This window comes from Palaemon carinicauda, chromosome 44 (genome assembly GCF_036898095.1).
Source record: "Palaemon carinicauda isolate YSFRI2023 chromosome 44, ASM3689809v2, whole genome shotgun sequence".
Taxonomy (NCBI): Eukaryota; Metazoa; Arthropoda; class Malacostraca; order Decapoda; family Palaemonidae; genus Palaemon; species Palaemon carinicauda.
In genome coordinates, this window is record NC_090768.1 from 51,975,596 (window position 1) to 51,989,871 (window position 14,276).

Sequence of the window (14,276 nt, forward strand, 5' to 3'; positions counted from 1 at the left end):
GTTGTATGATGACAGCTTTTCAAAGTATTTTTGTTGTGAAGTGTTTTTAAAAAGTAATTAGTACCAAACTACCAGAAGTGTATTTTGTCGTTAGTATTACAAAAATAAAATAAAATAATTTCACTTGTATGCATATTTTACAGAATTTGATGGCAAATCCAGAGCTGGCACAACAGATAATAGGAGCCAATCCATTGTTTTCTGGAAACCCGGTTCTCCAGGAGCAGATGCGAACGATGTTACCGGCTTTTCTAAACCAGTTACAAAACCCGGAGATCCAGAATTTTATGTCAAATCCACAGGTGAGGTTTTTGAATGGAGAAATATCTTTTTGAGTGTTAAAAAATTTCTTGAAATACTTTGTATCGTTGCCAGTAGGTATTTATTATTAAATTTTTTATTGGTGGTGCCCATTTAACTTTTTACTAGAAGGATAAAACAAAGATGTAATCGTAAAAGGACAGGGTGGTTTTAGAAGAGGTAGGGGATGTATGGATTAGATTTTTAGTTAGTCAGATATGCGAGAAATATTTAGCAAAAAGTAATGAGGTGTATGTTGCTTTGGACCTGGAGAAAGCTTATACTTGAATTGATAGGAAGGCTATGTGAAATATGATGAGGTTATGTGGAATTGGTGGAAGGTTGTTGCAAACAGTGAAGAGGTTATACATAGGCAGTAAAGCATATGATACGATAGGAAATGAAGTGAATGAGTGGTTTCCCGTGAGAAAGTGGCTGAGACAGGCATGTGTTATGTTGCCTTGGTTGTTGATGGACTTCTGAGAGAGGTGAATGCTTGAGTGCTTGGTCGAGGATTGAAACTGATAGATGAAAGTGATCATGAGTGGGAGGTGAATCAGTTGTTTGCAGACGATACTGTATTGGTTGCAGACTTGGCGGAGAAGCTGGGTTGATTAGTTACAGAATTTGGGAGTGTGTGAGAGAAGAAAGTTGAAAGTTAAGGTTGGTAAGAGTGATTTTATGAGATGTACAAGAAGGGAGGGTGGTATTAGGTTGAATGTCATATTGAATGGAGTGTTACTTGAGGAAATAGATCAGTTAAGTGCTTTGAGTCTGTTGTTGCTGCAAATGGTGGAGTGGAAGCAGATGTACATCAGAGACTGAATAGAGGATGTAAAGTATTGGGGGCAGTGAAGAGTGGTAAAGATAAGAGGTTTAGGAATCAAGGTAAAGAGAGTTCTGTATGAGAGAGTGATTGTACCAACAGTAATGTATAGATCGGAGTTGTGGGGAATGAAAGTGACGGAGAGACAGAAATTGAATGTGTTAGAGATGAAGTGTCAGAGGAGTATGGCTGACGTATCTCTCACTTAGATAGGGTTAGGAAGGAAGTAATGAGAGAGAGAAGGGGTGTGAGAAATGAATTAGCAGCGGGAGTGGATATAAAGAAGTTGATGAGTCCAAGAGTTGATAGGAGAAGTACAGGAGGAAGGCCAAGGGTTGGGTATATGGATGGAGTGAAGAAAGCTCTAGGTGATGGGAGGATAGATGTGACAGGCAAAAGAGCATGCTAGAAATGGAATGATCGGCGAGCGATTGTGACGCAGTTCTGATAGGCCCTGCTCTTTCCTGCAGTTGCCTTGGTGACCGCTGAGGTAGCAGCAGTATGGGATTCAGCATATGAAGCTTCATTTGTGGTGCATAAAAGGGGAGGGTGGGCTATGAGACCCTAGCAGTACCAAACAAACTAGACTAAATCCCTCGTCACACTGGGAGGAGTGAAGAGAAGGGAAGTCCCCTTTTGTTTTTTGTTTTTTTTTCTCTGATGTTGGCTACCCCCAAAAATTGGGGGAAGTTTCTTGATAGATAGCTATCTTTGGAATTTAGTGTAGCTGTATTTTGACCAAGTGTATGTCTGCTTCATCTCATGGTACTTGAAGTACAGTATTTGCTAGTGCATCCACTGTAGTAAGATAAGTAGTTGAGGGCTGTCTGGAGAGAGATTTCAATGAATGTTCTTGAATGGGGGAAAGAATGATACTGAAAAATAATGATGATTAAAAATTGTAAATAAGGATATTGCAAATATTTGCTTGAATAATAACGTTAGTTATGCGGCTGTCAAATCAGGCTATCTAACACATTGAAAATATAATTTAGACATTTTTAAAACTTATTAGTAGTCTACACAGACTAACTTTGCATATATCAAGAGTGTGTTTATAGTTTAATAATTAATGTGTTATTATCAGGGATATTTATTTATTAGTAAAAGCAACGTTTCTTCTTCTTGAATCAGGCATTATCTGCTGTGGCTCAAATACAAAGTGGAATTGAACAGTTAAGACAGACATCACCGGGCCTCTTTAACACTTTGGGTATGAGTATGCCTCCCCTTGCTGTTCCATCGACAACAGCCTCTTCAACCACTAATTCCACCACTACAGCCACTTCTAGTTCCACCACTACCTCTACTTCAAACTCGAGCCCATTATCTATGCCAGGCCTTGTACCAGGCTCGGATGCCTTTAGTAATTTAATGACCACAATGGTAAGTACTGCATTGTAAGCTTTTGTGTTGGTATATATCATGTAATTCCAAAGCAATTAATACTTCAATGTACAGTATCTTGGTTGAAATATTAAATGGAAGCAAACTTGCAGTTATCAATGCAAGCTTTAGATATATTTCCATCCATATATAAACACTAATAGCCATTACACTTCATCTATGTTTTTGAGGACTGTTTTATCTATAGGTAATCAACATAAATGTAATTAAACATAAAGCAAATGCCCATTTGTTTTATGAATGCTGCACAATCATTGTGTAAAGGCTTTTTTTTTAAATGACTAACTTGACATAATCTTAAATTTTAGAATTCATTCCCGTTTGTTTTACGTTGCTGTTGTATTTTCTTTATCTCATTTATAAGAATATAGAAAAAAGTAAAAATATGAAGAAAGAGCTTGAACTTTCTTTAGTGATTTACAGCATTCCTTCTGCCCCTAGACGCATTTGCTTTATAACCTATTATCATCTCCGGTCTAGCTTCAGGTTTCCCATAGGTGCTGAATGGCTTCACAGAAAGCAATAGGATCCACTGTTTAGATGTGCATCCACATAATTTTTTTATCCACTTCATTGTGCATCTTTTTTTACCCACTGATATGTATCTTAATGGTTAATAAGCTATTGTTCCCGTAAGAAAAAATTATTGCAAAAGTAGTGTGAAATTTTCCATAAATAAATTGAATACATTTATAATTTCAAGTCTTGGGGTTAATCTATAATTTTGCATAAACCTATTTGATGACTAATTATGCAATGTTACTTTTAATTAATATTCTAACTTTCAAATTGATTTAACCAAACCACACTATAATGCTAGTTATTTGATGATTAAAAATCACTCAATACTACAATAGTATTTCCTTTGAAATTTTTTTTTACTAAAGTTTATTAATTTGTAGTATACTATAAAAACCCAAAGTTTTAATTAATATGTGGAAAAACTATTTTGAAGTGAAGTAATGAATATCACTAATATTACAATATATGAATAATTTTGTGACGTTAAACTCTCCCTCTCTAAATGTCCATAGCATTATTGTCTGGTTTGAAATTTGATCGGTAAATTTTATTTGAAACTAATAATTTTTTTCTCTCTCAGTCTCAGGCCTTGTCAGGCGGTGGCGGTGGCGGTGGTAATGCGGAACAGCAATATGCATCTCAGCTAGAGCAACTATCAGCAATGGGTTTCATAAATCGGGAAGCAAATCTTCAAGGTATGTTTTGGTAGACAAATTTGAAATCCTTTCAGCTTTATGAGTATTATTACATAACAGAGCTGGTGAAGACATTGGTGTCTTTGTGAAGCAAAGTTTTTATAATACAAAGCTACTTTTCTTAAGAAAATCTATTAATCATAAGTTACCATTTCTAGCTACGTTCATAAATATTCCCATACCCTAAACTAAGTGGGCTACTCTTTCCATAGTCCTTCTGTTGTATCCCAATTTTAAAGTCAAATACTTGTTGGAATGGAAGGCAGGAGTATTCTTTTAACATTAATGGGTTTGTATATAAAAAATGTGTCCTTGTATCATAAACATCACTTTTTCTTTACAACCCATTAATCATAAGTTGCCTTAATTGCTTAGGCTGAAGTAATGAGAGTGATGCCTTACATAGAGAGGGACTGAGCGATTAGGTATCATGACCCATGGTACTTTAGAATAAGATATTTGTTGCAGTGACATATTTGTATTTGCTGGTAGGATATTGGGTAGCGTTAGAAGTTTTCCCAGGAAAATCTTGAGGACTAAGAACTTGCCTCGGTATAGTGTTTTTATTCCTTGATCTTTAGGTGTCATCTACAGAAGGATAGAAAATAATGGGGCAATGATTTCACACCCCTCCCTTTATTCAAAATTTTCCTGCTCCTATCACTACTCTGTGAAGTCTTTTACGTATTGAGTGTTAGGTCTCAGTGCTAGAGTTGGCAAAGGTTTTTCTTTTTTCTTTTCCTTGCGTTGAAAATATTTGACAATTCCGTGTTTCTTTTTAATGACATGGGAGTGGAGATAAAACACACACACACACAAGCTGTGGGCATTACAGGTAGCAAAGCATTAAGATTTTCACCTATTTAAATAATGTAAATTAAGATGATCTAAGGTTAGTAATTTTAGTAGGTACAGTTATCACATTTAAAATTACATTAATTAATATTACCCTTTAATTTCCACACACCAGACTCTCTTCATAATTTTACCAGTCTGAAAACCTAGATAGAAAAACGCTTGATTAGCGTGAGTTTAGTATAATGTAATCACTATTGTAGGTTATAGTGAAAAAGGTTGGGATATAGTATTATAGTGTACTCATTCAAGGACGCAAGTATAGTTGTCTGATTTTTTTTTACTAATGAGAGGTGAACTGCAGTATTTTTAAACTAATAATTAGTTTGAGTGATAAGCTATAGGAATATCTTTTTTTATTACCAGAAACCTTTGGGCCACTGTCACTATTTAAAATCCAGTCAGACCTTAATCAAAACATTCTTGAAAATCATTTCTCTTGTGCATATGAAATATTTATAACTTGTTTCTTTTCAGAATCGTAAGTATTGCAGTTACATTTTCGATAAAAGTTACTAAAAACTTTATTTTTTTCAGCTCTTATTGCAACCTTTGGGGATGTTAATGCAGCTGTCGAAAGGCTTTTGGCAAGGTTAGATCCTCAGAGCTAAAGCCACGCCTGTTTTATGTGTCTCCATAATATTCCTATAGCATTTTTCTCTTGTGTATGTGTGGGGTAATGTAATTGATTATATATTTTTTTTTTTACTTTAACCTGGAATTATCCATATTCTTAGGTTATACAATTTGATATTGGGTTTTGCACCCCCATGGATCATATCAATATGTAGTAAAACTTATTATGTTTTACCTTGCATCTTATTGTAAATAAAAAAAGAACTGGTCCTCATTTATACAGAAAAATTATTAGCAGTTGACTCCATATGAAAAGATAACATTTGGTAATACAAAATTATTTAGTTATATTGTATATTGCTGGACTGTATTTTATAAATGAGAGTATTCATGTATAATAACTAAAATACTGAATTTCAGATATGTATGATAACATAAACATATTTGCAAGGACCCAAGTTTGGATCTGTGTACATTTTCTGTATTTATGAATATTGTAGCTTAATTATAGTATTCTTAATGCATTATTCTAGTATCAAAATGAGGAGGGTGTTGACTTGGGAAGAAAATTCACGTTTTATAGTTTTTTTTATATGTCAGCAGTTTCAACTTTTTTTCATGCCAAACCTTTTGTTTACAGTGTAGCACTCTGGCAGAACAAAAGTTTGAAATTAAATGTTAAGATTTGTTATACACCATGTAATAGGTGTAAAGTGAAATAATGGGCATTTCGTTATGCTAGTAGGGGTGATTCAACATTTTGCTTGAGGGAGTGAAGAAGCAAATGTAAAGTAATTTTAAAATTATTTTGTTATAATTTGGAAACTTTTGAGAAGGGCATATATTTTTGTTTTTTTGGTTAATTTGGAAAAATGATTATGTATAAGCACCTGAGAGATGTGATGTCTTGCAAATGTAGTAGGAAATTGAAATGTTATAGTAACCAAAAAATATTGTAGGAGATAGAACTTTTTTAACATGCCAAATTAAGGATGATGTGAAACTATTTGAAAAACATATTTCAAATTTTGAGATATTGTTGGATATGTCTTGTTTTGTGTGAAGGTTAGTAGATGAGAACCCACACATGTAATGTCTGCAATTGTTATGGGGAGGGAGGGAAGGAATCGAGAGTAATTAATTTCTAATGAGAAAAAAAGGCCAAGTTCTGTTAATTCTAAGATGGAAAAGGAGCAAACATTAAACATGAAAAAAGCAAAAAGTTAGCTTGGTGAAGTGAGTATGTACTTTATTAGAAAGATGGGAACTAATTGAAAAATAACTCAAGATTATATTATAACTAAACAATAGGAACAAAGTGATGATTTCTATCAGGCTAACTGACTTGTGGTTTGAGAAAAATTCTTTGAATTTCTGGGTATTAAATAAAATGCTCAAGGTCTCTTGGTAAGGGATCAGATGTGACCACATACTGTATACATTTGTGATAATTTATTACAATATCAAGGATGCTGGCATTCCTAAGTGAAAGCAGGCTCATCTTGTAATTAAATTAATAAAGAAATAAGGAATCAGCCTTAAAGTAAACTTCATGTTTAAATCTACACATAATGAAATGTGTGATTGTTTATTTCTAGGGTAATAATTTGGCTTCGTATTTTATGAGGAACAAAATGATATTGGTGCTGAATTAAGAGGGTGGTATTAAATGAAAAAACTGTTGCAGGACAAGTTCATGTCATTGAAAAATACTGGAGGATTGCAATGAGGTGAACTATTACTGTACTTTGAAGTCTATACCATACATGTAACCAGCAAAATGCCAGATGGGGTTTGTATGTAAAGCTTAGAATCCCAGTGGATTATAAGCATGTTAATGTTGCGTAACTTTGAAAAATGTATACGTGATAAAGTTCTGCTGTTGCCTTTTAATAAGAAAGTTTTCCATTGTGTAAAGATTGCATTTGTTTGTCTGGCAAGATATCATTCATTCTTAAAACCATAAAATATTTACCTTTAGGATTAGAATGAACTTTGGTTTTACCTCATTATTTTTGGGTTCGGATGTTGTAATTGAAGTTTTACTGAAAAGCTTTCTTAATGTAACTTTAGCCTGAGAATGTGACATTTTGTGATATCTCCAACGTTTATCTGTCAATTTGAACTCGTACACTTCATCGCTATCCTGCAGTATTTTTTCTTCTCATTTTGGAGTGAGGAATGAATAATCTAGTGACAGATTGGCAACATGTAACTTGAAAACTTACTTAGTTGAGTAGGCAAATACTGCTAAAATTAGTAGTTGGGTTTGAAGAAAAAGTGGATTAAAAAGGGGGTTTAGTTGGTACTTTTTTTTATGAATGGAATTTTCTAGTGTTTTTTGGCAAAGATGAATGTTTATTATATATTGGTGTAATAATTTAACTTTTTTTAAGTGCAACATATATATGTAAGGATGTATGAAATTTCAAAGAAAATATCTATTTTATTATAGACAGAGTGAGAAACAGATACCAAAGTGTAAACAACCAATCCTCTGGCCTTCTTGCCTTTGTAACTAGAACTTTTCTGTGGCAAAGATTTTGTTACAAGGGTGATTGAACTGACTTAGACTATTTTTGAATGTGCTGTAGATATAAGGAAAGTGAAAAACTTGTATCTAAGCACTTCTGTTATTCACTGAGTTATGCAAAATTCTATACTAGTTGTTTTTTATCTGCATCAAATGTTATTGTTCTAACTTTATTGCCAAAAGTTTATCATGTCCATTCTATTCTCAATTGTTCAGCTTCATTGAACAAAGTTTGCTAGTGGAATATTTGGAAAGGGGCATTTTTTTATACAAGGATATCTTTAAAATAAAGAAAAAAAAATGTTGAATGCCAGGGGGTTTGGTTGAAACATATCTTGATGGCAAAATGAAGGGAAGTTTTGCTTTTAGTATATGAAAATGGCAGTTTTTCTAGTAGATTACATAATGCTTTGTCTTTTGCAGTTCTAGTTTATTAAAATCCTATACTTGATTAAAGAAACTTAACTTGATACTTGATTTACAGATCAATTGTTTTATCATCATCCAAAATGTAGTAAACTCATTGCTTCCCTTCATAAAAATCCATGCAAATATTCTGTAATTTTTATTCCAGTGATTTTTCACCCTCTGTCTATTTGAGAGTAATAAAATAGTTCTTTGTTAGAACTATCATTATCTGATGGTTTTAATGGTATATTCCTTTGAGGGTGCATAATGTATTTTTTACTTTTGAGAATAATGAAGAGTAGTATCATTATGTTTTATATATTTGAATGTATTTTGCTCAACAGATTTGAGTTAATTCTATAGATGGTTCTTGGAAAATGCAAGTAGCAATTTTTTTATTCATTGTTTTCCAGCTATAGTAGCATCAACAGCTCGGTTCTGCTTTTCAAGAATGTGCCTGTATCAACAATTTTGTGCCAATCTTCACAATCAAGTTTATTTTACCCTTTTTTTCCATTAATCTTTCCATATGAAGGCTTAGTGTGTGTATGTAGTTCAGGAGGGAACCAACTTCATGACTAAATTTTCACCTTCCATTCTATTTGCTTTGTTACCTTGGTGTTGCGTAATTTTGCATTTGTTACGTCTGTAATTCACTAATACATTATTTCATTTACCAAATAGCCATTATACTATGGTTTTCAGGAAAGTTTTTATTATAATTTTTGTATAGTATTGCTAAAATTTAAATCATTGTTTAGTGAATGTGCAAAGAACAGTGTTTGGTTGGGTTATCTTTGTTGATATCGCTACTCAAGTCATCCAGTTTGAAATGTAGCCCCGAACCAGCTTGTTACCAGCCTTCTCATCTCATGGGCATTGTAGCATTGATACTAAAGAACTAATGACTGCCACTATCATGCCAATGTACGAGATAAACTTTGATAGTGGTCTTCTATAAACTCAGCAAGATTATGCTCGCCAGGCTTTCATCCTCAGTCATAACCACATTCAGAGGGCATTATGAAGAAAAATGGAGATATTTTTGAGGTGCAGAATAACCTTCAGAACATAAACGCCTGGACAGGAAACAAAAAGATCCTTGTCAGTCTGCAATGCCTTAATGATTGTTTTAGGTTCAACCGCTAGTTGAGAAAAGAGTTACCACCAACATGTATCAAAACTTGATGTGAACTTGAAGGATATGTCAGAAAAGAGGCATTTCATGAAACAGCTGACTGAAATTACCCGACAAGAATCTCTCACCCCTGACTGCCAATAACCGAGAGATACAGTACTTGCATATCCCATGGAGGGGATTGTTTATCACCTCTATTTTTGTTTCTTTGGTCAAATCTTCCTGTGCTACCATCCCTGACTGCTTGAGGAAGGAAACTGGCCAACTTACAATCCTCTCTTTATGAGGACATTTTAAAGGTCACCCATGAGGAGCATAGGCAAGGGATAGTACATTTATACATATGATCATGCCCAAGCTAGTATCAGGGAAGGCCAGGTAATGGCTGCGGATGACTCGACTCTCCCTAATTCAGGGGGGATTGTGGTGTTGCGAATACACACACCTTTTTTGAGCTAAGTCCAGGGTTTGAACTAACCGACTTTCTAATCGCAAGTGTAAAGCATTATCTACAAGGCTGTCCCAACCCAACTGCTGCTGTAACACCTTTAGAAAAGCCTCTCTGCAAAATATGTGTAACAAGATGCCTCTCCACCCAAGAAAATGAGGCTTGAACTCTTCTCAGAACCAGATTATAAATTGTATGCGATAGAACGAAGAATACTTCCCCAAGGGAAAATTATGGATTTAGTGGAATATGAAAATTCAAAGATCCTTTCTGCTGTTGATGGAAAGTGTTTTCTCTCCAAGAGAGAATTGAGGATAGCCCCACCAAGAGTGATATGACAACACTTTGGGAAATGTCTGTTTTCCCTTCCAGGTCATAGGTCAAGATTATATAAAATAATAGACTGTAACCATCAACCATATCAGATTTCAATGGCCACAAGTCATCTTTAGAGAGATTTTAATTTAGTCTATCAACTTCTCTACATGCTAACTATCATTACAACGAAGAAAAGGGGCTCTGCCTCCTAGAAATTCTCGTGTCCTCTCCTCTAACAAATCCACTAGAGCAAGCGAGCAAATCTGTTCCGGGAGGATGATACTGTACATCTGTTCGCAGATAACAATTTGACTGACCTTCTTAGTTATCTTTAAACCCTCCTAGTTATCATCCTCATTCATAGTGAAAGGCTTTTTGTGCAGGTTCAGCACATTGCATGATAAGAGGCTCCTGTCAACTACACGGCACAGGATAGACAAATCTCGTTAGATGTCCTTATGCATAACAGCTGGAGCAGCATTCAACAAAGGCATCTCAACCAAAACAAACTTGCTGTAAACCGGATTTAGAAGGAACAGTTATGATTGTGAGAATGACTGAAACAGCATTTATTCCGTAACCGAAATACAAACCACGCTATTTACATTGGGTATTACTTTCGGCGTAGCTGAAATGACGAGCCATTAGATTTTAACGAGGGTTTCCTATCCCGCGCTAGTTAGCAGGGGTAGGCCGACCCCCTCACACACCGGTGAAATGTCTCACTTCACTTTTGGCTCGCACAATGGACAGACGTCTCTGTCTTTGTCTTCGCTTGGCAGCCATTGTTTGTTTTGTCTTTACATATATATTGAGAAAAAGAAAGTAAGTGATTAAGTAAACATTTTTTCGTGTTTATGTATATATTTGAGTATAGAAATCAGTAAGTTTCCTTTTCAGGGTTTGTGCTTGTGTGTGTAGTGTACAATATCTCCGTGGAGCCCTCGGCAGTTAGGCCACCATGGTGTAATTTCATGGGTCGCGAACGAGTTTGACTACGGTCTTTCTCTCTCTCTCTTTGAGGTCGTTCACCCTTTTACTACGTCTGAGTAGCTTTCTTCCCGTGTGGGTGAGGTTCCTACGCCGTACGTTTTGTCTCAATTAATTTATGAATCTAGTTGTATTTGTTGGTTTTTCAGCTTTCGTAGAACTATCCCTTTCGGGGTTTATGTTCTTTAGTGTTCACTCATTTTCTTAATTACATAATTATAATTGTTATAATTCTGTGTTGGTTATAGCTCTCCTTCCGTGAGTGTAAGTGGTTGTGAGGGCTCCCCTTGCGTGTCAGGGTTCTCCTGCGCGCCCTTCTGCAGTGTTAGCGCACAGGCGCTCTCCTGCTCATCAGTGTTTTCCTGATCGCCAGCTCTCCTGATGATCGTCGCCCCACTGCTTCCTGAGGACTCCGAACATCCTGCTGTTCCTGTTGTGTGCCCTGCGCGCCATCGGTCTCCTGAGCGCTCTAGATCTCCTGCCTGTCAGAGCGCACCTGCGCTTCCAGTTCCTGATACGAGCCCTGTTCGCAACCTAGAACTTCGGTTCAGGTCTTCGATAAGGACTCCTCTTCTACGCATAGGATTCCACGCGTCGCCCTTCTACTCGCCAGCGACCACAGACTCATCAATGTTCGCCTGCTCGTCAGCGATCTCCTGTGCGTCAACGATCACCATCGATCTTCCACGCGTGTCAGGTCCCCTGGACACCATCAGTAGCGATCTAGCACTAGCCTGCTGTGGACCAGGATCTCCGGTAGCCGAGTCTTGCCGTAGATCTTCCTCCTGCTCGCCAGAGCTCACCTTTACTTCTGTGCGCCAGCTTCCTTCAATCGCCAGCGCACATATGCGCGCCCTTTTCTGCCACGCACCAATGGGCGCCAACAGTTTTTCCTGACCGTTCAGGATCGCCTGATTGACAGCTCGCATCGGCGCTCACCTTCCTGATGCTCCTGCGCGCCTTCTGATTAGCGCGATGCGCGCTAATCATCCCTAGTCTCTTATGCGTCAGCGATCTCCTACGCCCCCGCGCGATTCTTCGCCTGCGCACTGGCGTTTTGTCAACGCACCACCGCTCGCCAACGCGCCGTCGCTTACTGACGCGCCATCGCTTGCCAACGCTCCTTCACTCTCCTACAGGCCTTCGCTCGCCAAGACGCGCCATCGCCCGCCTACGCACCATTGGTCTCCCGACCGCCCACGCGACCGCGCGCCTACACGCCCGCGCTCCAATGTTCGCCCGCGCGCGAACCGACGGTGTTCCATCGCGTGAGCGCCGGCTTGATTCCGGCCGTAGCCATTGCTTGCCTACGGGTCATCGCTCGCCTGTGAACTATCGGATTCCGACCGCCAGCTCTTGCCCTTCCAACCACGCTCGCCCTCCTTCTGCGCTCCCTTGCGCACTTTCGTCCGCACACTGGCGCTTCACGTTCGGCCACACGCGAACCATTGATTTACCATGGCGCGAGCACCAGGGCAATTGCGACCGCGATTCCCGTCGGGGTTTGGCAACACGTCTATCCTGGCGAGTCTTCTGGAACGCGTATTTCCAGAACACGGGCTTCACCCCGTAAACGCAGAGCATGGCACATGCAAGAGCAGGAAGAATCTTCAGAGAGGTCTGGGCAACATTTTTCTTTCCAGAACCTGGGTTGGCCCTTCCTCCTCGTCATTCCCTGGAAGGGTTGTGCCAGGGAGTTTTCCTTTCGAGATTTCTCCGTCGGGCAAGGGGTGACTGGTTTAGCCCTTCCTCTTCTCCATCCCGTGGAAGGGGCTTACCAGGTCCTTTCCCTTCTCGGTTGCGACCCGAGGTTTTGTACAAGGAAGCTCCAGGAAGATCATAGGTACTTTCCTCCTCTCAGGCTCAAGCACCTTTGCGTTCCGTCGCCAAGTTTCGAACTTACGGGCAAACTCGATGTTGGAGCATCTAGATGCAGTGACCGGGGGCTTTCCCTCGGGTGTCTCATCTGTGGATGTCAACAAGCTCAGACACACTTCCATCCTTGGGAAGAGCTTGTTTGAGCCCATGGACAGCTGTTGTGCGGAGGGAGTCGACTTCCTTTTTCACTCCTCCAAAGCGCTTTCTTCCAGACCCTGCAGGCCACCAACGCCTGTTCTTTCAGCCTCGTCGGCCTAAGTTATCGGACCGGCTATGGCAGCTAAGACAAGGTGTACAATAGCAGTCCCCTCCTGTCAGGGACAGGTAGCATAGGAGGCTCTCCTGGGGAGGCATAATCCTAGAGGGAGCGGCAGAGTTCACAAACTCTGTGATTGGCAACCCCCCCCTGGCAGGTCTCACGCTGGGGGGATGCCTAAGGTTACTCATACGGATAACAGCTTCCTGATGCCGATTCCTTCACGATCTCCGTGAACAGCCAAGGATTTCGCGCCTCGCTCTTACCATCTCTCCATCTCTGTCAGCGAATCCAGTGTCACTGAACCTCTACGCCATGGGGTCGGCAAGAGTTTTGCCCGTTTGGGCAGAAGGATCCATGCCTTAGGAGAACGTCCTCCATAGGGTCGTCGACGGCTCTGATCAAGTTTGTCGAACAAACTTCGTCCAGCGTGGAATAGCAGAGTCGATCAGACTGGTAACGAGAGGCTGCAGGACTCCTTAGGCCCTGGATCGAAAGGACGGGTACTTCCAGTTTCCATTCCATCCATCGTCCAGGAAGCTCTTGGAATTCAGCCTAGACTATAGGTGTTCCTGCTCAAGATGCGGTGTGGCGATCCCGCCACGGCATCGCAGGTTTTTCCCCAGAGTACTCTCCCTGCTTTCCTCATGGCCGCTCAAGAGCAGGCTTCCGCCTCCTTCGCTTTTTGGAGGTCTGGTCAACCCCGGTAGGCTCGGGTTCGACCTTCTTCAACACCGGGACAAGCTTCCGGGTCTTTACCAAGAGTGAGGGATCATGGTAATTTGCTAGGAGCCTTCTCTACTTCTGCCTCAACATCTGGAGTATCTAGCCATGATATTGAGTCAACGGCCATACCACGTTGAAAACACCGCTTCTCGTCCGATCAGCGAAGTTAAGCAACGTTGGGTCTGGTTAGTACTTGGATGGGTGACCGCCTGGGAACACCAGATGCTGTTGCCTCCTTCTCCGAGCCTTCCCTTCAGTTGACTGTGGCAAGGCTGAGGAGAGTCGTAGTACCTGTTCTCAGTCAGGCAGAGCTTTCAGCCCTACCTTGGAATGTTTCCTGGGTCTCTTTTCCTCATTGTCCCGTCTAAAGTTCCAAACGGTCGCCTCAGGATAAGTTCCC

The 14,276-nt window shown here is 39.4% G+C and overlaps 1 protein-coding gene and 1 non-coding gene across 2 annotated transcripts in view; both read left to right on the forward strand.

Annotated features, from left to right (window-relative positions):
• Ubqn (ubiquilin) overlaps positions 1-8,350 on the forward strand; it is a 45,839-nt gene extending 37,489 nt beyond the window's left edge. The window contains exons 7-10 of the mRNA XM_068366903.1: positions 144-302; positions 2,261-2,512; positions 3,636-3,750; positions 5,143-8,350. Coding sequence (XP_068223004.1) covers positions 144-302; positions 2,261-2,512; positions 3,636-3,750; positions 5,143-5,216 — 600 coding nt within the window. The 3' untranslated portion in view covers positions 5,217-8,350. The remainder of the gene's footprint in view (positions 1-143; positions 303-2,260; positions 2,513-3,635; positions 3,751-5,142) is intronic.
• A 5,641-nt stretch (positions 8,351-13,991) lies between these two features.
• On the forward strand, positions 13,992-14,110 carry LOC137634582 (5S ribosomal RNA). Its single transcript, XR_011042536.1, has one exon. It is a non-coding gene; the product is annotated as a 5S ribosomal RNA (ribosomal RNA).
• The last annotated feature ends 166 nt before the right edge of the window (positions 14,111-14,276 follow it).